A 23,057-nucleotide genomic window follows, 5' to 3' on the forward strand; every position below is an offset into this window, starting at 1 on the left:
GTGTTCTCCTCTATCCCTTCAGTGGCAACTATGAATGAGGAAATTAATAGGAAGAGACAACAGGTCAACTCATGGCAGGGTTTTGGGTTTTTTGAGCATAGGCAGCTATATGAGACACGTGGCCTGCTGGGGGCAGGTGGGATGCACCTGTCCCAGAGGTGCAAAAAGAATTTTGGGGCAGGAGTTAGCAGGGCTCATTGGTAGAGCTTTAAACTAGATACGAGTTGGGAAGGGGAACTAACTGGGCCTGTCAGGATTAAACCCAAGGGAAGCATGCCAAGGCTTGAAGGATGCTGGGTTAGTGAGGACTCTCGCTCTGTCATTTCATTTGAGAAAAGGGATAGACATTTAGAAATTTCTGATACTCCATGTGCACAAACAGTCCTGGTTGACCATGGCAGCACTCTGCACAGGCTGCCAGAAACAAGGAGGCTTTCCTTGGTTTGTTGCTAATCTGTAAAATGAGTCTTAAGGGGTGAAACGTGATAGTCCAAAGAGGAAAGAAGTAGGGTGGAATTAATTTAGTTTAATTTTAGACAGACTAAAATGAGGTGTTGAGTCTTTCCTGCTCTCTTGATTGTCAATGGAGAGAGACAGGAACCACCAAAATGTAATTTAGCCCAGCAGTTGTAGACAGCTATTTTAGGATGGGCTGAGTTGTTCTGGAGGTGCCTGTTCTTGGCGTTTGACTAGAGAGGATGCCTAATTCATGTGAAGTGCCTAAATTTTAAAAAGATAGCTGAAGATTAGGCAAGATGACTCCAACCTTGCGATCTATTGTGATCTCACACGGGAGGAACATAGAGGGAGAAACATTATATCACAGAGTGAAGTTAATCATGTAGCAGGAACAAGATTTGCATTTCGGAGGCAGTCTCTCTGCTAAGGAGAATGCTGACACAGCTGGCAATAGTGCAGCACTAGCAGACACCACCATGTGACAGTTGCTAATACTTTGTTCCCTGTCATTATGCTTCTGAAAATACACATTTGTGGCGACAGGAGGACTCCCGAGGGTAGCAGTTAGGACAGGAGCTAGCTTTATGTCTGGTTTTCTTCTGACTGGTCTAGTAGCACTTCCAGGATATTTTCTGCATCCAAAAATAGTGCTTAAGGTATTGTTTTATTTGTTTTGAAAGAAGGCATCTGTAGAAGATCCACCCGTGCCAAATTTTCTCTTTCCTCCCCTGAGAACCAAGGTCATGGTGATTTTTCTTTAGTCATCAGAGGATGAGGCAGACCCTGTCTGCCCCCAGCACTGGGTCAATTAGCGTGACAATTGCTAGCATCGATGAGGGTCACTGAGGGGTGAGCTGAAGTGCTTTTTAAGAGGCTGAGCATACTTCTTTTAGCAACCCTGACAGTGGTGTCCCTGATGGTAACATGAACAGGAAATCAGGTCCAGGAGTTGAAAACCAAACCCTAGTTCAGCATTGCTAGGTACTTCACAGGCTGTCATGTTGAGCTTGATGGTGCAGAAGATGCAAGGAGTGACGACTGTAAGGGTCCTATAGGAAGGGCCTGAGCAGCTTCTCAGAGGAATGGTTAATCTAGTTTGTAGCCCTTTCTGCAAGGGGGAGAACGGGCTCAAAGTTTGCCTGTGCCCTTGTAGACTTTATAGCACAGAGACTTAATTAGCCCAACACTACTTGGAGCTTAGCACTCTGAGTGACAGATCGCTTGTACTGCACACGCACAGCATACAGCTCTCTGCGGTGTACATAATGCACTGCCTGGAGAGACTGGGCAGCCCCAGCTGTTATCTTAACTAGTCTTATCTGTTTAGATACTGTTATCATAGCTTCTTGGTGTGACGCCCACTAGAATGGAGTCTGAATGCACGTTCTTTATTCTGTGTGCCTTCCCTCACAGTACTCTTGGGAAGCAAGGCAGAGTGGCTCTACAGATGAGGAATGGAAGTGTACTGAGGGCTAAATAACTCATCCAAGGACCGATAGGATGCTTGTGCCAGAACCTAGATCTCTAGCTGTCTTGAGCATAATTGGAAAATCTGAGTAGATCATCCCATACCAAGAAAATTGCAGGGATAAAGTAGATAGTAAGCAAGGTTCAGTTCTTCCATATTCATTAAAAGACTTTGCTCACTTATGGACATAGTGGTGTATTCCAAACATGATCTGTGAGCTTTTGTTGATACAGTAGGATTAATTTAAAAAAAATGCTTTCCTTGCATATTTGCTGGATGTATAGAAGGAAGGCTGGAAAACACAAACGCTTTAGCATGTCTTTTACTGTACCCAGCAGTGCTGTTACTGAATTGTGATACTGTTATAATAGTATGCTGATTGGGGTAGTATAACTAAGGAGAAAAAAAACCTGGCAGACATTTCATGGATGCCCAGAAGATAGTTGGACCTCTCAGTGTAGCAGAATTAGTAGTAGTTTTTTAATATTTTTATATGCAATACCTGGGCCTAGCATAAAATCTGTTAAATCAACAGACATTCCTTCAGAAATAAAATCGTTTGTTGTCTTTAAAGGAGGTGGGGGAATAGCAAAATACCCTAGGGTAATGGAGGACTTCAAGAAATAGAATACAGCCTGGAGGAGAATGCCACAGCTTAGGTGACACAGCAGCAAGGATCTATAGCTCTGGGATTGCTTGGGATTTTTTTCCCTCTCTTGCCTCACTTTAATATTTACAGTTAAACTGAATGTGAATGTCCTCTATCAATAAAGCTGACAGAGAAAAGGATAGGCTGGGAAATGCTGTGAAACTGTGATTGTCTCTGACTCATACTGTTTTAACATTTAAGCATTGGCCGTTCATACAATTGGTGGGGGAAAAAAAGAGAGACTGAATGCTTTGAAAAGATAAACAAATTTTAAAGGTGAAATTTTCAGAAAAATCATCCTCAGTGTTTCAAAACTAGGATATGTTTTATTGGGTCCAATGTACACATGCAATGGTTGTTTCATTGCTATGCACAGACTTCGTGATGCTGCTAACAGGTGGGCATGAGTTTCCCTAAATTGCAGTGGTAAGGTCAGGTCAGATAGGGACACATACTAATTTCTGACTGCCAGTGTATTTGTGGGTTCATGTTTCAATTAAACTGAACTGTAAGAAAGATTATGATAAAGCAGAAGGAGTGTAGAGCTATTATGTATACGTGATATTTTCTTTATGATGCCCATCAGTACTGGGCTAATTTTAGGAGACGGGGTAGAATTCTATTTCTGCATTCATTTAATTGGAGAAACATTAAATCCTTGCTGAGGTCAGCAGGAGTTGTGTGTGCAGGCGTTCGAGAAGGAGGTGTCTGGCTTGATGACTTAAATCAAGTGCCAAAGGTCTGAAACTCTTACAGCAGCAACACTGGAAAATAGGGTCATTGTCTAAAAGAAAAATCCCTTAGTTTGGAAGAAATTGTTTAAATCGCATGAAGGAAAAAGATTCTAAACTTGAACTAATTTAGTTTCTCCCTAATTATGAGCTATATAAGGGAAAAAATTGTTCAGGGTGTTGGCATTTTGCCCACTCAGTGCCTCTGGGACTAGTGCGAATGGGGAAAAGTGGTCCCGGTGCTGAATTGCAGTGGCTTGTTAGCAGGTGGGTATTCTGCTTTACTGGCAGATCTGGTGGGGAGACTTCCATCAGAGTCCAGCCAGTGCCATTAGTCCTTTACCCTTGTAAACACTAAAAGTTCATTGCTTGCCACCACAGTCTAGGAATGTAGGCTTTAGAGAACCTAAATGAAAAGTTGCCATCTTAAGATGACCTGAAGAACTTTTATTCTTTCTCTAGATGTACAGGGGCTTCCAGATAATGCCGCACGTTCAGTACATCTACACAGAAGCCTCTGAGAGTCTTTGTGGAGTCAAGCTGGAGGTCAACAAGTACCAATATCTGATTACAGGTAAAGGACAGTGTACTTCCTCATAATCTAAAACTCTTCTGCTCTATACATACACCGGCTGAGGACATGGTCAGCTGTGTAGTCAGCTCTATATGCAGCTTCCCAAGTGTTAAGATGGCCAACAGTATTTTGGTGCTCAGTACTCTTTCTAGTCATTTCACTTTCTAGATTTCCTTCTCTTCCCTCAAGTATCTTTTATACCCAGCTATGTTGTGACAAATATGCTGTATGACAGTCCGTCACTGTCAGTTCATACCTGAGCTGGCACGTCTGTCACAGGGAACTGGTTGCTACTCAGCTGCGCCAGAAATGGAAGATCATTTTTGGAATGAGCTGGAGAATTGCACGCTGCTGAGATGGGGGATGCAAGGAGGTAGAGATGTGGCGGGTGCCAAGTTTTGTTTCTAGTGAGGGTGTCAAATGGCTTTGCTCTGCTGTTGAGAGGAGTTTGACAGCATTACTCACCTGCATGTTGTTGCTGGTGCTTACAGCTGGCACAACACTCCTAACTTAGAGAAGTGCTGTAATCTTGCTGGCCAGACATTCCCGAACCAGTTAATAAAAAGAAAGCAGTTGCTGAGCAGTGACTGAAGCCAAACATATTGAGAGCATTAGCAATCTCAGGAAACGAGAAAAGTGCTTGAGCCGAGAAGTGCTAACTTGTGACCACGTCTCTGTTTTTAAGGCCGTGTGTATGAAGGGAAGGTTTACACTGGCCTGTGCAACTGGTACGAGAAGTGGGACCGGCTGACTCTGTCCCAGCGTAAAGGACTGAATCATCGTTATCATCTGGGCTGTGGATGCAAGGTATGTGCGTCTCTAATTAGGTGGCGTTAAGATATTCAAACCCTAGAATTCTGTTTCCCCTGGCTGGTAATACCAATGATGCTGGTGAACAGCCAGGAAGAAAAATAAAAGACAACGATTTTTACCAAGAAAAAGTAAAGCTCAGCTGTAGTGTTGGGACCAGAGAAGAGACAGTCAAGTAAAAATGCAGAGTCTATGCCTTTATAATGCCCCATTGGAGTTAATTGGGGTTGGGGAAGGCTTTCAGAATCCATGCAGAATCATTTGCAGGTGAATGAAATCAGGTACCAGAGCCTTGGCAAGATATGACCAGCTTTTTTCCTGTGTAAACATTTTGAGTGCTTAAAGCCTCGCAGCCTGGCACTGGCAGTAAGGTTTTTGCTTGTGGCCCCAGGCCTGCGAAAACATAGACACAAGCTCAACTTCTCTGCACCTGACACAAGCCCTTTTGACTCTGGAATTACCTGTGTAATGTGTAAGCCAAGCACATGCTTACATGTTTACTGAACTGAGGCTGAATTTTGGGTTAGTAAGCAAGGTTTGAAGGAGTGGAATTTTGAATCCCTTGTCTCTGGTAAAAAGACATTTTATATAATGTTGGTTTTCCATGTAGCCTTACCTGATTGTTCTTTAAAATTGCAGATTAGGCCCTGCTACTATTTGCCCTGCTTTGCCACCTCCAAGAATGAGTGTATTTGGACAGACATGCTCTCCAACTTTGGCCACTCAGGATACCAAGCGAAGCACTATGCCTGCATCCAGAGGGTGGAAGGTTACTGCAGCTGGTATAGAGGATGGGCACCTCCAGATAAAACGATAATCAATGCCACAGATCCCTGAGCACGCTATCCCTTCCTTATCTCCCCTCTCCCTTACTTGTGGCTGATCTTCCTTTGGACACTAACTCTTACCAGATCATGATGATGACAATGAAATTAGTGCCTGTTTTCATGCAAATTTTAGCACTTCGAACACTTAGAAAAGAAAAAAAAGAAAAAAGTCTGTGCTACCTTACTGAATTTGTAATCACCTTTTCCATTTTTTGATACCACTCATTTTGATCTGACAACATTTGGGAGCTTACTTTTGCACACCAGAGGGAAAAGTGGGAGGGGAAAAAAAAAAAAAAAAAGACAGAGCTCTTGCTCTCTTACATGTATCGTTAGCTGTAGCAATATAATCTCTATTTTTTTAGGAAAACAAAAATCTAAAAACTATGCCAATTAGGCACTGTATTCTTCTATGTGCTGGCTTCCCGTCACCCTTCCTCATGCACTAAGTGCTGAAAATACATGGACAAATCTATTTGAAGGAAAACAGGTTTCCTTAATCAGATTGGCAAATGGAACAAACTGAAAAGAAACCCAGCCTAAACTCTGGAAAAAATGACGTCCAAAAGAAATCCTCCTCTATGGGAGAGATTGGCAATGTGATTGACTCCAGCAGTGGGAGAATTCACCTGGTGTGTCTAACCACATCATCTGGTAAAAACATTGTTGACTGATTGTCCTAGCTATTTCAGTCACAGTGAGAATTCAACAGCACATTTGAAGTTCTGGCTTTCTCCAGAACAAAAGAGGGAGTATTTTGTATTTTTTTTTGTTGTTTAAAAAACAAAAGCCCCATCCCCAGTGTTCAGGGAGGTAAGTCCACCTACAGCAGAACAGATGAAGTGCTGTGCCATCCTGTTTTGAGCAGCATTGGCCCCTGACATTTTTGCAGCTTAGCTTCAATAGCAAAACCAGCTTCTGAACACCTTAAACCGAACAGATGTAAAAATACCAACTGTAAATCAATCACATGGAAGAGGGAAAGGGGAGACTTGCTAGAGCTCTTACTATAAAAAAAATCTATTGCCAAAATAGTGTTTTGCTGAACTAAGATGTATATACACATAATGACATAAGCTATTTTTGACAGGATGTGGAATTTTTTTGGTGTTATAAACAAAAGAATGGTTTGATTTTGTTTTAAAGACAGAAATATTGACATTCCGAGTCAGTGAGTTGTTCTTAAGATACTGACACTCCAGTGTATCTACAGTAGTGGCTACAGTCATTGTTTCCTCTGTACCTCCTTGCACCACGGTTCCTCCCCTGCAGCTATGCTAGCTGCATTTGTTTATATAGTAAAAGGAAGTGCGTGGGGGGGTTAGGCAAGGAAAAGTGGTCTCCTAATAAGTGCTGGCTGGGATCATAAAATTCCAGCTGCCCAGAGGATTCCTTCTGTGTCAAGTGCTGTGTTTCCCTCTAGGCACTGTTAAGCATAGCTCTGTGCATGTGCTCATACCATGTCCTGCAGTGATGTGGGAGGAGGAGCCTTACTGTCTTGTGCTTTGCTGTTGACTGGAGAAGTTTTTTCGTTCTATTTTGTTTTTTATTAAGAAAACTATAATATAATTTTTCTTATCAAATAAAAGTATTTTAAGTTTTAATGATGGTGAAGAAGGGGTGCTGACAAAATGGGTGACTGAGGTTTGGATGGGGAGGGCTTGGGCAGGGAGAAGATTATGCTTAACTTCATTTTTGTATTATTATGATTATTTATCTTAAGTTTCCATATATCTTCAGTTCATTCCACTTAGAAAGCAGAGCTGCCACCAGCAGGAAAAAGTGTTGCAGTGAATCCAGCTTGGGGCAATACAGCATTTTACAGTCAGTGACCTCAATTTCTGGAGAGTTGTTTGGGACCTCTTTGCCAAATGGAAAGGGAAGGGTGTCTGAGGTGAGCCCTGGTGTGTTTTTGCGTTCCTTGCATGCTACCAGTGCTCTGCCAGACATGCATCCCCTGAAATGCCCCATTTACTAGATGAATTGTTGCAGCAAAAAGCACGTAGCTTCATTTTTAACATGAACTTTAAAGGGCATTTTCAAAGAGTTGATCTAAGAGGTGCCTAGGTCTGCTGTGTATTTTTTTTTTTTTCAGCTGCTCTGAGTGGCAACGCAGCACAAAACACATTGAAAGTCTGTTGGATTTTCCTGTGATTCAGGCTTGGAACACTTTTCAGAAGTCCTCTTCCCTGTGACTACTCCTAAATTACGGGTTGGAGATGAGAGGGAGAGTAGGTTGCTTCACAGCACCCATCGTAGGATCAGGTGGTGGGTCAGAATGTTGCCCCCTTTGGCAGAGTAGTTGGGCTTTGGGCACAGCGGAGCAATCTCTGTTCGAGCTGTGCACGGCTGACAAATCTCTGAGGGTCACTGAGGGCAGAGTGGAGGCGGCCTTGCCAGCCTCACTGTTTGCATCGTGTGGAGTCGGCATCGCTGGAGATGGCCCTCCTCCAGCTCAAGGTGACTTCGCAAAGCTGATGTCTCTTTGAACTGCAGCCATTTTTCATGGCTTTGGAAGGCTAAAGGAAAATGCCTCTCGATGCAGTGAAGTGTTGATTTGAATTTTCATTAAACTGCAGCTCTGCATATTTTACCTGTCACTGATTCATTTAGCTAGCTGAGACATCACAGTATTGCACTCAAATTATTGTGAAAATATTTGCATTCTAATACTATGAGGACTCGTGTCCCTAAGTAGGATATAATGTAGCTATGTGCTTTGTAAACAACAAAACAGCAGATGCATTACCAGAAAATGAAGCGTATTCCCATTTTATATTGCAGACGGTAAAATATTTCTGAGATGCAGACAGCTAGACCGGCAGGGGTGGGGGTTTGGTAACAAGTCTTTCCCCTTGCTGTGTAAAGAAACAGTTGTTAAGGCTTTTAAAAATGTGGAGCCAAAAGGAGGGGGAAGAATCCAGTAAAAATACATTTCTTTTGTGAGGCTTCTTAATTTTGTTTCTGTGCATGCTATCAGGGACGTATTTCTTGGGCTAAGCTTTAGCTTGTGCTTGCATTAAGAACCTGACCGAACCTCCCGAAGTGGGAGGGAGCCATTAAATGGATTGAACGGGCTCTAAATCAGATTCAAAGACTTCTTCCTTTCTATCTGCTCTCCTTTCTTCTGTCTTGCGAAGTCACTTCTGCCTGCCAAAAGACAAAACTCTTTTCCTCATTACAGCAGGCCATGCAATATGTAGGAACACCAGGCATGGAGATGTGAGGAGGCAGGTGTGAAGTTCTCCCCAAAATGTTACTCTATGGAGCATACAATGGCTTGCAGCAGCACAAATATCTTCCTGAGACCTCTGACGTGCTCCTCACTTCACCCCATAACCCTGAGGTCAGAGGAACTGTCAATGGCACAGCTTATGTGAGCACGACCTTTGGACATGTACAGGATGAAGGCTTGCCCCACCCTCCCCTATGCTTTCGATATACCAACATTATTAAAAGTTACTTTTTAAAAAACATAACTCATTTCTAGACAGTTGCTGTTCACTTTTTTATTTATAGATATTTTTTCTTATTTGCTTGAGAGTGTTTTCCCCTTTAAAATTATCAAAAATATGAAAAATAGATGAAAGGTTTGGGAAAGATTTGATTCGATTGTCTTTTTCCAAAATGGGAGGAAGAAGAGAGCTCCTTTTGTGGGAGGATTCCCCCTTCTCTGTACGGGACAAAACTGCCATTTTAGGTCTAAATTTCCCATGTTTTGAAGAGTTACATGGCCCTTTAGGTAGGACTATTCTAGAACCTAAATGTGTCACCGTATCCCATTCATACACGGCCAGAGTGAAAAGCTGCTTAATGGTGATGGGAAACATACTGTTGTGTCTTTTACAGTAAAGACTGTTTGAAGTAAAGGCCTCCATGGGAGCAAGTTTACATTCTTTCAGATGTCTCTGAGAGTTTATATCACTTATAATGTGTTTTATAGCTTACAAGGGGCAAACAAAATTTAGAAAACTGAAATTTTTTTGGGTCTTTTTTTAGAATAAATGGCTTTTGGGGCTACCAGTCTTGAGAAAAATCTTTAAAAATCCAGTAAACATCTGCTGCTGCTTTGCCTGTATTGGCTTCCCCTTCTTTCTGACACTGTCCTTCCTTCATAGAGCCACTCTGCTGTTCCTGATAGTCATGGAAACTTGGGGAGGGAACCAAACCCGCGTGAAAAATCTTGTCCGGAAGGAATGTATTTGTTGCTAAATTTTCTAGCACTGTTTACAGTTTTCCTCCGTGTTATTTATAAATTTTATATTCAGTGAATGTATATTGTCTTTTAAGGTAATGTTGCATAATGTTCACTTTTTATAGTGTCCTTTTATTCTAAACAGTAAAGTGGTTTTATTTCTATCACAGACATTCTGTCTCTGCTTCACTTATATTAGTTTCTGTCCACTTCAAATGTACACAAAAGGATTTGCAAGTGGATTTATTAATTTCCTTCCCTTCCTTGATACCGTTTTATTGGGCTGAAAGCAGATATTCCACCTCTAGCAATTCTTGTCCTTTGGCAAATATCCTTCCAGCAGTCTCTCCCTCTTTTTAAGGTTGAATTGTTATTGGGATCATAAGCCCAGGAGAGGCGAAAAATCCCTTTTGAAGTTAATACATCCCACTTGTTAACTGGCCGTAGGGGGTCACTACAGAGCAAGGCAGTCATCATGGCTGTCATGTAGCACCAGTAGGGCCTCAGAAGAGCAGTTGCCAGACTGCTCTTATTTCCAGTAAACTGATTGTTGGGAGGAGGGTTAAAAGGTACATGACCCCCATGGCAAAGGGAAGAGAGATTAATCTTTTGAATCTTTGCTGCTGTGAAATGTGAGAGCCTTGTGTCCTCTCTTAAGGTTTGCTGTTTAATGGTGGTTAAAAACACCCTGTTGTCACAAGAAGGAAGCTTCAGAAAAAGCATTTTCAAGTAAATTAAAATGCTCAAAACAATGGGTCTGCTGTTAGAAATATCCCTTATCTCACTTTTACATTAGGAAGATCTGTATTGTCCACACAGATGAAAGAATAAAACAGATTTTAAAATCTGTTCTATTTTTAATCCAGCGGTTTAGAAAGTAAGCTTTGGAAAGTTTTGGACATAGAAGGATGAGGATCTCTTATGCGAGAACTTCATTGCTTAAAGTATATCACACTGCAAAGAAGTAAAACCATAACACGAGTTATAAACACTTCCAGGGGGTCAGCCATCAAAGGACCACAGTGTATTTTATGAGCACGAACTGGTACGGCTTCAAAATGCCTCCAGGAAAGGGAAGAAAGAGTGGGAAAGGGGGATCATTATATTTCTATCAATCATCTGACACATGGAGAAGCTGATGCACAGTGGGCAAGCAACTTCCACAGCTACTTGGTGGAGCAATCACTGCCACAGAGCTTGCTTGGTGTAAGCACTTGCCCTCTCAGCCTCTCACAGCCCAGGATACTGTGAAGATGCACCCAGGAAAGATCTTGAGAAGTTACGTAGATTCATTCTGTGAGGCAGAGCCCCCACCTGGAAAGGGCTGGCCTGAATTTGCCCAAGTGGATTGTTGCTTGTCTGAATGTTTGGAAGGTGACTGATTTGAACCAGATTACTCAAGTTAACATGTCAACAACTCTGTTTGTGTTCAGATGAGATTATTGACAGTTTAAAAAGGTTCCCGTATTCAATTGGAAGTAAGAGATAGCATCTGCAAGTAAGCAATAGCATCTCCAAGTAGGTGATCAGTTATAGAGATGACAAATATGTGAAATTAGGATCAAACCAAACTACTATGCTGCTAACAAATGCATTTACATGCTGAGGAATCACGAATCAGATTTCCAGACAAGAAAAAAAATGCAAAATAGTATTTGCAATGAAAACCTTAATCGAATCTTCCTAAAATATTATTCCAGCGGTCACAATCAGACAAAGTCACAATTGTCCTGAAGCATTACATATGTCACAAAACCCTCTTTATAAATCAAGGGGAACTAAACACAACAGCATTTATCAACTAATTTGTCCTAAAAGTCTGCAACAAACTGTCCCATAGTCTTTAAGGACCATCCATTTCTTTATGTCTTAAATGATAATACAACTCTTACACTGCGTTACTTGAGTGCTTCACAGCAGTCATGACTTGACTTACCTTCATGATGTCCCTGTGATGACATTATGAGAGTGCTGTTGTCCACACAGCACAGGTGGAGAACAGAGTATTGGAGAAGAAAGATGGAGGACAGGCATTTCAAGGTATTCAGGTACTTAGTGAGCACCGGTGGGTTTTTTCACAAGAATCTAAGTGAGACTTCCTTCTGAATTTTGAAGCTCCCACTAAGTCTCTGTATCCACCATCAGGTACCTACACTGTACAACGCATTGTGGTTGGCCCACAGTATTGCAACAGTGAGTATGTGTGAGAAAAGAGGGGTTTGAATGTTTTTGAGCCCCAGTTTCATAACCCTATTCTTCAGGCTGCCAATACTGCTCGACTTCACCGCCATTAAGCGTGGGAAATGAGCTCAGCCAGACAGTGGCTCACATGGGGCGGGGGGGCAGAGAATCATGGTTCACACAGAGACTCATCAAAGCCTCAGCCAGGTGAGAAGAGCCACTAATTCATGGGTGCAAGTTGGGAGCAAAAATCCATGAAGGACTACTCATCCTTTTAACCCAAGGAAAACAAGAGACACAAACAGTTTTAAACAAAGCCGCTCGCTTTGCCATGCTCTCCAGGACTAAAGGCACCTATGCAGTTCTTGTTGGAAGGTGCTCTAAGAGTTTGGTAGGGTGCCCAGAGTGTTTGGTTGTTGACAGGAAGACTAGACCCCAGAGCCACTGTGCAAAGGAGACCGTTACAAGCTGAAACTCTTTTTCAAGAACTCCAATTTGCTTTGAGTACCCAGTCAGGCTGATAAATGTTTCATGGATGGCAACCACGTGACAGACCAAGCAAACTGACATTGTGAAACAAACATCTCTTATGGCTTGTGTCCCAAATCATCAATGTATTTTAAATAATTCCAGGAGGGGAAAAAAAATCCACTTTATCTGAATAAAGTGATACTTTGCTTTAAGGGATGAGCTTTTGTTGACTAGATTTTACAATGGATTTTTGCTTTGGCTTTGAGCCTATTCTCATTGTTCACTTTTTCAGGGTCCATATGTGACCTGGGGGAGGGCTGGGCAAGAAAGGAAAAAGGTTCCCAAGCAGTGCGTTTTGCATATTGCTTTTTAGTTAGTAGTTCTCTGGAAGTAAAATTGAGGCTTTTCCCAACACTCCCACCACCTTCTCTTGTGCCCAACTCACATTTATTGCTTCTCCCCCATCCATGCTGGCATCAGAAGAAAGCAAAGGTACTCACCATCTGCTTATGGCTTGGGAAGAATGTTTGCTCCACGAGGGGGAACTTCTCAGGACCCAGCGAGTTGAAGATTTTAATGAGCTGAGAGAACTTGGGGTGAGGGAGGGGGAACAAAAAACAGACACAGCGGATGTCAGTGGCTTATTGTGTAACAGGTAAGTGCTTGCAAAATGTTCTGATGCTGGTGAAGGAGGTGAGAGAAAAGTGTTATTATGCCTTTCCCGCCTTGCTTTCTTGACCTGCGAGCAGCAAGAAAAACATGGAAGTTGCTGTATTTACCCAGGGCCAAGCAGCCTGAGTACACAAAGCTTGGACTAAGAGAGCAGAGAAAGGGTTCAAGAGTCAGACGGGGATCAGTTTGGGTTTAGTTACAGATCTGCTATGAACCAGGCTTTGCTTTCTGAATGTGGTTGGGGGGAGGATGGGGTGCCTTTTCTTGGTAGAGGAGAGGGCTCAGAGCAGTGACCAGTGCCACCACTCCTGAGCAGAGACAAAATAAATCAAAGCTCTCCCTTGGATCTCTGCCCCAGAGCCAAATGAAAGCAAGGCACAGTTACCCATTGTGGTGCAGGGAAGGAGGGTTGGTAAGGGACAGAGATGACTAGAGGGAATTGCCAGTGCTACTGGGTTTGAGTGTTAGACCAAGGAAGCATGAGCCCACTGTCAATCATAACTGACATTTACTATGAAACCAAGCGTCTCCCAACTGCACCCATCGCACTGCAAGAGAAAGGAGAGCTACTCCTGTCCCATCTACCAGTGAGGTTTGAGGGAGGCACCAGTCTGTGAGGATGGTATCTAGAGAAAGCAGTGTGTAACACCAACTGGGAAAGAAACACTGCTGGCATTTCACATACAAGGGTGAACATTTGCCATTGTCCCCACCTGTGAGCATGAACTTCACAATTATCACCACTGTCATCACTATTATAAACTTTATCATTCAGGGTTGTGCCCAACCAGACACAAAGCTTCTCATGGTCGGACCGAGTTTTGATTTCTGTTCAGGCTCCAAAACCCCAACAGAGGTCTAGTGCAGCAAATTCCTGCTCTGCTTCAGCCGTCTGTGAAATGAGCAGACCATGCTGTACATTGCAGCCTTCCTGTTCAACCTGTCATTGATCAGCTGGCAAAAAATCCAAAACTGTAAGACAGAACTTAATAACCACGACAGAAAACGTTGCTGAAGCAGGGTTGATATACCAAAGAGAGTAAGAGGTGATATATATCCCAGAAACCTTCCAGATCTCCGGAGCAACTTTGATTCTTTACAATCATACATCTCTCCATCCTGCTTTCTCTCTGAAGAGGTACAGCCCCATTACTACAGACAATGCTGAACTGGCACTGCTTGGTCAAGTGGTTAGACTGGCAGCCTCGCAGAAGGGGGAGTAAAGCTGAATAAGGTAGCTTGGTTATTTTCATGTATGTTTAGAGAATAAAATGATTTGGGATTGCTCCATGTGTAAAAATTTTGGTTCGTGCTGAGCTGGTAAATGTGACTGAATTCCCCATTGATGTCCTATTTGCAAAGTAATTTAGAAACTGAATTTAGTTTCCAAGACCCCCTAGAATTTGGTAAAATCAAGTTAAATTAATAAAGGCCTCCAATCTGGGCCAAGTCTCGCTGTAAGTCTTTTACACAAGTTCCTTCAAGTTTCCCATCAAAGCTAGGGATGCATTCATCTTGAAGGAGACCTTTGTGTCGCCTGAGGGAGGTAACACAGATTAATGGAAGGAAACAGACACCTCAGGAACAGGGGAAGGAAAAGAAATCCCCTTTTCTTCCCAGTAGCATCAGCTGCCTAATCTTACATGCTCTGAGCACTTCTGAGCAATGGCTGAAGCCAGTACCAAATCACAACCCTAAGGTTATATTACAGGCAAAGGGAGAGCTACTCAGAATGTTTTCTCCTGAGTAGCTACGTTAGGGCTCCTGTCCTGGTCACTGGGTTAGTCGAAGCAAAAGCATTTCCGTAGAAGAAGTTGGAACTTCGCTTGATAGTGGAGAAGAAATAACCCATTGGGAGTTAAAGGGTGATATGAGTGTAAAAAAAAATGCAGCCAGTGTGCAAAAAAATTAGGCTGCAAGGTGTGTGCCAGACCCAGGCCACATACTGAAGGGGCAGCTGCCAGGAGATTAGCAGACACATACAAAGAATCCGTTTCCTAATCTGGTAGGTCAAAATGTGGCATCTACAAAAACTGAAAAACATCAAGAGGTGTCATATCCCTTCACTAACACCACCCCCCTCTCACATGCATCAGCAGATAAGAAAAAAAATTCCCCATGTGGAGTAATTATTATTGGCAATGAGAGTATTGATGTTGGGGAAGGAGGACAGCTTGCTTCTCTTAATTACTTGCACTAACCCTGCACATCCTAGAGAAGAAAAATAAAGCCCTGTTTTGACTAGCAAAGTGAGCAAACAGGGCTTAAAATTTAAACAGAATGAGACAGACACAAGGAGAGGAGGAAAAACAGCCTGGCTGAGAACAGCACATGCCCCTCGCTGCGTGTGCACGCAGCCCTGGCGAACCATGGACGCCGTGACGTTGAGGCGGCACACATTTATCCCAGGAAAACAGCTCAAACGAAATAACTGGAACAACTGTGCAGCTGACAGACAGTGTCCTGACTTGTTCCTTGGGCTTCCTTTTAAAGCGTACAGCTCCCGGCTGTTGCTGAAATAGCAAGTGTTTCAGATGGACAGATGAGACTTGGCCATCTGGGAGCCTCCTCAATGGGCCAAGCCTGCAAAAAGGACCGACTTCGGTATTGAGCCTCATGAGACAATTCCTTTCTTTTTTCTTGCTTTCTTTTGTTGTTTGTTTTTTTTTTTCTCTCCCTTCCACCCCCAATTGTTAGGGACAGGCTACTGGCAAAGAGACACCCATATTACATGCTGCAGCAGCCTCCTAGAGACGTGATAGCAGGGTTCAAGTAGCATCCCCTGGCGCATTTGAGATGGGTAGGAAAGTTACTTCAGCAGCTCAGCTAGATATAACTGCCATTTCCACATTTTGGTATCAGTTCTTACTTTCTGTGGTCCCACTGGTTTTAGTGAGATTGCATCCAGACCACAGAGTAAGACATGGGGCAAGGCCACGTGGCACAGCCTGGTTTTAAGTACCTGGAACAGATAGGCAAATTAAATGCCTTGCCTGGCTGGTAGGACATCAGAGTTACCTGTAGGGAGCCTTTACAGGGAAATGAAAAGAGGATCTCAAGGCCTTTTGCATATTTTGGAAGTGCCTAGGTCAGCAGGAAGCCTATATCCCTTGACAGTCAAGAACAGTTTGGCTGGGAGTCTCTTGGACTCCTTAGGTGACTATCCTTAAGACTTCATGTTTCCTGCAGTCTTACAGATGCAGAAGTTGCCTTGCAGTTATGGACATTAACTGCATGTAATATGAGTACTGCTCTGAGCATTGTTCCCACTGTATTTTGTATTGTAACTTTTCTAACACAAAAAATATTATTAGTGGTTGAAGCATTGTGTTTAGTGTGCTTGTAGCGTTATTTCTCAGTAATTCTGGGATCCTCTTAAAACTTATATTTCTCAGATGCTTCTCTGCGTGTGAGATCCCCCTGAATACTCTGTTTTTCTTTCAGAAACGCCTATTTCAAACTGTGCCCGTGTTCAATGCAAATTTTAACCTTTGAAGAAATTTGTGTATTGCAGTACTGGAAACCTGGCAAATGTCATTAAAAATGGGGCTGCATGTTTGAATAAACTCAAGCCCAAACTCAACTGATTGTAATTAGAGTTGCTGAGAAAAAACATTGTTGGAAATTGCCAAGAAAAAAACAGTCTCACTTCCATCCCCCTCCACAAAATCATAAACATTTCTATGAAATGGAACCATTTTTGGAAAAAATAAAAAGGGAGAGTGAAAAGCACATTTCCCAGGGGTATTTAATTTCATTGCTTCATGTATCTCAACTTTTTTTTAGGTCCAAAAAGTTTCCAGTAATCTTTGTCAAGCAGATCTCTTATTTCAAGATGCCTGTTTTGCAATCAGAGTGGAACATGCACCAGTCTGTCCCTATCTCTCATTTCCCAGCTATCACAAAATCAGAATTTTCGGATTCTGCTGCTGCCAGTGAAGCTTTCTGCCCTCAGATGCCCCACTGCAATCCCTACCTGAGCTTCAATCTCAGTGGCTGCCAAATACCAGCTCAGATCCCACCTGAGCTCTTAGATTACTTGGTGAGGTTTGGGTGGTGATGTATGTGTAGGGGCAGTAGGGAAAGGAGGCATTCTGCAAACCTGTTTTAAGTGTTTACAAGTGGTTTCCTTGACTCCTCTGGGAAGGCTGTCTGAGCCAGCTGTATTCCCCGCGAGGAAAGCATGGCACAACCGGACCCAGAATAGCTAGAGCCAAGTTACTGGCAGAGCCAATTTCTCCCACACTGCCTTGCCAGCCTTGCTTTTTCATTTTTTTTCAATGTGCTGAGTTTGTTTGTTTTCTTTTATTTTAGATTCCTAAAAATAGGCCTGTCACATCTTGAGGCCCCATGCACACCATCAGAAATGTAGTTACAAGGCACGCATTGAAAAATTGACATTGACATTTGATAACTAACTCTGACTGACTCAACCCCAAAATCGGATGGAATGGACCAACATGACTGTCCTCTTCAGCAAAAGCCAATGGAAATGCAGAGGCTTTTTGCCTCGTCACCAGGGTCGACATGCTCGTGTGGGTAGGACCAAGTGTAGGAAACAATGCAAAGGTGTTGTACTGAGCTTGGTATTGATCCCTCTCTTCCTCCCCTTTCCATTCCCAGCAACCCTTGTCATTCAAATTGGGACTGAGGCCAAATGTGTATCATCCACCTATACAGTGATGGAAAAGTGAGATTTTTCTCACTACTCTCATTACTGCACTGCAAAAATTTTTCGAAAAGACAGGACCTTGCTTTTGGTCTCAGAAAAACCCCCAAATGTCATAAAAGGGTGAAAAATGAGAAGACACATGTTTGTTACACTGGTACCTTTTGGGTAAGAAATGAGTTAATCCAACACTGCACAGTCATGGAAATAAAAGTCTTAGTCATTACAGACCTCAGCTGAGACAAGCCAATTTTAATATTTTTTAAGGTTTTCTGAGATTTTTGGGTGAACTTGACAAAATTTAAAGAACAGGTGAAGGAGGCTCCCAGTGCAAAATACCAAAACTCTGTCCTGTTCTCCGCAGGAGCTGACTCAGCCCAAGAGGTGCAGTCTTTCAGGTTCAATGAACCACCACATTATGATAATCTTGTATTTCCTTCTGAAACAGCTGAAGAACTTCACATGCTTTCCACTTTCTTTCTGCCTCTTTCCCAGGTCTCTTTGTCATTCTATGTTCCCTTTTTTCCTAGACCTAGCTGTTGAAGAAATTCTCTCTCTAGCTTTCCTGCCTTTCTTTTCAGCTAGTTTCCTCACAACAAAGCACCACCTAGAAAAAGTAGGAAGAGAAGACTAGAGAGGATAAGTGCAAGTTGCACTTCTGTAAGGAATGGATAATCTTAGTCTTAGCCTGGGGCACCTGGATGCCACAAGTGTGCGTCTAATAAAAGATGCTAAAAATAGTGTAGTTCCGATACCTTCTAAACCAGCAAATGTTAATGTTTCTTTTAAGGTTGCTTTACCATGTTTTGGTCAGGTCAGAGATGTGCTACTAGTGATCTGATATTATTAATCTATTACTAATCATCTACTCTGCTTTGCAAGTGTTACTGTACTGTTAGCTGTTTGTGACACATTAGTGTCTGGGACAGGTGAAATGTCCTACTCAGGGTGAGAAAACAACACCTCGATATCACTAAAGGCTGATAAAGGAGATGGGCTGGTATTTTTTTTTCCCCAAGAATTCCCAGCTGGATTCCTAAGGTTGTATAGATGGTGGGTTTAGCCTTAAGAGACAAATTCCTATGCAACAGACTGGAAGCTGAGTTTGATGCTTTATGGGTACCACATATTAGTGTTGGCATGCAGGAGAGCTGAATCATCACTTACCACCCAGGGCTTGCTGCAGAAGTTGTAGATGGAGTAGAGGGAGTTGACTGTGTGGATGCCACCGTACTGGAGGCCAATGATAAGGCTGCGGAAGTCTTCTCCCAGTGCCATGCTGTAGGCGTGCTGCCGGATCAGGACAAAGTCAGGCTTGAAGGACCTGGAAAAGATGTCACTTTCAAACACTCAGAAACATTTTTAGCCTCCCCATTTCTTCTCCCTCTTTCCCTTTTTCATTGACACATATTGCTCTTCCTTGTGCCTCTTGTCATAGATTGCTTGCATTTGAAGGTAACAAACCAAACAAAAACATCTAGTTGTGAAAAAAAGGAAGAATCCAACATAGCTGCAAGTGTGAGAGTGTAGAAACAGGCCAAAGAGATTTGCTGCAGTTTCCATGTCACTCAGGCATGCACAGGAACAAGGCACAAGAGGAGCCAAGGGTCATAAATTCACTGGTGGGGGGATTCTCTTTTCTTTCTAAAAGCTTAGCCATATTTGGCAAGCTCCTTGCAATGTGCGACGCAGATGAGGGAGCAAGTTTGTTTCCTGACGATTGAACTCGATATTGAATCAATGCCCAGTGGGTGGGAAGATCAGGAGGGATTTCAAAAAGCTATCGTACACATCCATACATTGACATACATTCCCCCTTTAATCAGCTTACTACATACGCAGCACATCCCAGGCTCTTATGGCTACGAGTCAACAAGTAAAGGGCACGCATGGTAATGTAATTAATCAAATGAGCAGAACCCCTCATCCAGTGCTGTGACTCATGGCGTGGACTTCCAGAATATTATTTAGCAAGACTGGAGCCGGGACTCCTATGGTTCAACAGCAGCAGCTCTCAGCAAAGGCACAGAAAAGTGAGGCCCTTTCTAGGTAAGCCAACAGGCAACGGATTATCTTTCAAACAGCCAGATCTCATTCCTTGCTGATGCTGTGCCTTCAGAGCCATTCAAAAATCTCCGGAAAGAGCAGCTGGAAAGAAACCGTTCCCAAAATGGAGCTCAGCAGTTCATTCTCGAAGGCGTAGAAGGGGCTTTTCCACTGAAACAGGGAATTATTTTATACTTTAACAGAGGTTGCATCAAGGACATTGGAAAAATTTCTATGCTGTATTGAAGTTTTTCAGAGAAATGAGCTCTGTAACCAGGTCCCATTACCTCACTACCCTCGAACATTTTCCTTGCTAAGAGACTGTAATTTCTATCCTTTGGATGTATGAGCTGGAAATACTTTGGGTTTATAGCCCCTATTTATATTTCCATCGTTCTGGCAGGGAAATCCGAGATGGTGACTCTGGGCCAGAGTGTGGCAACAAACACCGTATACAAAACCCAGCGCAGCTTTGTTGTTTCAAAGCTGTTAATTTTGTTTGTTGGCCTTGGGCTTTTGTTATCACCCGAGACATGGCGAGGAGCATGCTCTGCTTTTGTGATGCAAGAGGCCAAGCTTTGGAAATGTTGTGATTCCCTCCCATGGAGTATTTTTAAACCCAGGCGTGTTCCCTAATGTACTTGGCACCAAAGGTGGTGCTTTCCTCCAGCAGCAAGATGCATAATGAGCATCGGGAGGGCTGCACTATCACTCTGGAGCTGATTTATGGACCTCCCTGGTGTCAGTGGGGGTGAGGCAAGCGGTGACCCCCTGCTGAGAAACAGCAAGTGAATACAAATCTAGGAATGCCTGAGCTGCTCCATTCTGCTGGACTTGCCGTGTAGAAAGTACCCCAGAGGCAGGCACAGGTCCTCAGGGAGGATAAATCAGCTTCCTAGGACCAGGACTTGATATCTGCACTGAGTTACTGGACAGTTATGGTGGCTGGAGGGGCAGGAGCTTTGGGCATGTCCCTCCTTCATTCAGCTTTCTGAGTGTACGAAGAAGAAAATGGTCCCTGTTATGGCTCAAGTCCTTCCCCAGACTTGTCTTCGGGAACAGCACTTACTGGGGCTGCATGGTAATGGTCCAGACCATTGCTCCGGTCTCCCTGGAGGAAGCAGCAGTATTTGCCCTTGAACATCTCCTCCAGCACCCCAGGGTGGGAACGTGGTGCTATGGGTGGGGACAAAGCATGCAAACGCACATGGCCAGCCGGAGGGGAGGCATACAAGCAGCTGGGAAACTGCCTTCAATGGATTTATTTCTGCCAGCCAAAAGTTTGGAAAAAAAGCTCTTGTCTTTTCAGATCCTGGCAAAGGGAGAGTTTTTCAACTTAGAAGATGGACACAAGAATACAGAATTAACGTAGAAAAGCCTATTCTGAAACTCTGCATCGTGTAGGAAGGCAGGGCACTCTCTCATGCAGCAGATGAGAAGTGAATCTCTAAAGCAAAGGTGGACACTGAATCCCTGTTTTGAGCGGTGGGACAATGAGGATGTTCCCATGGATACTGAGAACAAGGCAAAGGAGTGCAGGGCCTGGGACTAGCTACGAATAAACATCAGCCAGGGAGCTCTGGAGACTGTGAGACGTCTGTAACGGAGAAACAGAGACCAGTGGCAAAATGTGAGGCGAGGGGATAGGAAGGACAGCAGGCAGTAAAAGGGAAATGAATAGTCATGGGAAGAGTGGTGGTGTGAAAACTGAATGACTGGGGGTACCAGTGATCTGGAGAGAAAAAAAAGCTTAATTGCTTCACAAAAGGATTCTTGCTTTTTTAGTAGAAGATCACTTTTGCAAGCTGCCGCTCATTCTCAGAGTGTAAAGCTTAAGTAACATAGTGAGTCTTCGACTTGGAAGAGCTAGTAGCATAAATGTTTTCTTTGCTAGTTCAGCCCAACCCAAGAGCATCTCCCATGACAGAAAGCTGAAATCCTTGGCAGACAGACAGGTTAGGCAGAAGTCCCGCATTTGAAATGCAGTTGCCAAAACTTTTGGGTTGAGCCAAACTCAGTAGCACCTACTGGGCTGAGGTCCTAAGCACTGGAGGTCAGCAGGACTAGGAGACCTATGGCAGGAGCATGCGCCTTTTCTCTCCACTAGATCTGTCCAGCTGGTGTTTAGATGACCACGGGCAGTCATCTCTGCTGTACCTAGTCCCCTGCTAAAGACAGGTCTTGGGAATAGGTTTGGTCATGAAAGAATCCAGGAGAGCCCATTCAAACATCTAATGGACAGGGAGATGGGATGGGTAAATGGAACTAAAAGTAAACTACAGATTTAAAACATGTTGCTAATAAGCTGTGCTCTGCATGTTGGTGTGGTGCCCTTCCTGGGCTGAGTGGCAGACACCTACCTGAAGCTGTGAATCTTCCTTAGCATGATAACCAGATGACTGAAGCTTCCAGGAGAAAGATGGAGCTCATCTTTGGCCACAACCCTTTTACAGAAGCCCTTTCTCAGACCCCAAGAGCTCAGTTCTCATTTACAGTTTGGCTCTTAGCACTGCCTGGCAAAATAAAGGCCACTAAAATGCATGTAACACATTCCCAGAATGCTGTAGAGATACAAGAATCCTTTGTTTAAAAAGAAATAATCCAAGAGACTGGAATTTTCCTCTGGAATGGAAAGTTTCTTTCCTTTCAGCTCATGTTGCCACACGCAATGGCCTCTGCCACACACACAGCACAAGTCTTTCAGGGCTACGAGTCATGCACGACTGAACTGGCCACTCCAAGAGTGAAGCAGTCACCCACAGGTCCCTGTGACTTTTTTCCCTCTGCAGTAGTTGCCTTCTTGTCACAGATACTAGCCAACGCACGTGTGGCAGCCACTCAGCCTGCCTCTCCTCTTGGCAATTGATATGGGCCAGCAATTACCAGAGTCAAACAGCCCCAGGTGATGACGAGTGTCTGGCTAGGAAGGTGCTAGTGCTGCCAGTCCTGAGCCTGGACTCTGATACTGTGGTGCAGGATTCTTATTTGCATTTAACTAACTCTTTATCAACTTGTTCCAATGCATTTTAGCAGTCTCTTTCTTTCTTAGTGGTAAAACTATACTTTAGAGACAAACCTAAGTATAAAGCCTGGATCCAAAACAACTAATAGGAAGAGATATGACTGCAGAATATAATTTCTTAGGCTGGACCCATCTACCCTTAAACCTGTGACAGCGTTAGCTGTCTTGGAATTAGTTTTGTCAGAAATGAGGGAATATAAAAAAATTTAAGAGATTCCTGATGTCAAATATGGAAGTTAAACCTCTCAGGAGCAGCAGTAGCTGTTCTGGTGACCATGTGTCC

At 43.3% G+C, this 23,057-nt stretch overlaps 2 protein-coding genes across 3 annotated transcripts in view; one reads left to right on the plus strand and one right to left on the minus strand.

Annotated features, from left to right (window-relative positions):
- TIMP3 (TIMP metallopeptidase inhibitor 3) overlaps positions 1 to 7,119 on the plus strand; it is a 37,796-nt gene extending 30,677 nt beyond the window's left edge. Inside the window, exons 3-5 of the mRNA XM_074168326.1 lie at positions 3,770 to 3,881; positions 4,567 to 4,688; positions 5,331 to 7,119. Of these exons, the coding sequence (XP_074024427.1) occupies positions 3,770 to 3,881; positions 4,567 to 4,688; positions 5,331 to 5,528 (432 nt within the window). The 3' untranslated portion in view covers positions 5,529 to 7,119. The remainder of the gene's footprint in view (positions 1 to 3,769; positions 3,882 to 4,566; positions 4,689 to 5,330) is intronic.
- The window catches only part of SYN3 (synapsin III), a 177,427-nt gene that overhangs the window by 119,451 nt on the left and 34,919 nt on the right, over positions 1 to 23,057 (minus strand). The window contains exons 4-5 of one of the 2 annotated variants that reach the window (XM_074165355.1): positions 18,874 to 19,030; positions 12,866 to 12,955 (exon numbers count right to left, since the gene is read on the minus strand). In XM_074165355.1, coding sequence (XP_074021456.1) covers positions 12,866 to 12,955; positions 18,874 to 19,030 — 247 coding nt within the window. Of the gene's footprint in view, positions 1 to 12,865; positions 12,956 to 18,873; positions 19,046 to 23,057 lie in introns of both variants that reach the window. The other variant, XM_074165345.1, reaches the window with a different exon arrangement.

Source organism: Numenius arquata, chromosome 2, assembly GCF_964106895.1.
Source record: "Numenius arquata chromosome 2, bNumArq3.hap1.1, whole genome shotgun sequence".
NCBI lineage: Eukaryota > Metazoa > Chordata > Aves > Charadriiformes > Scolopacidae > Numenius > Numenius arquata.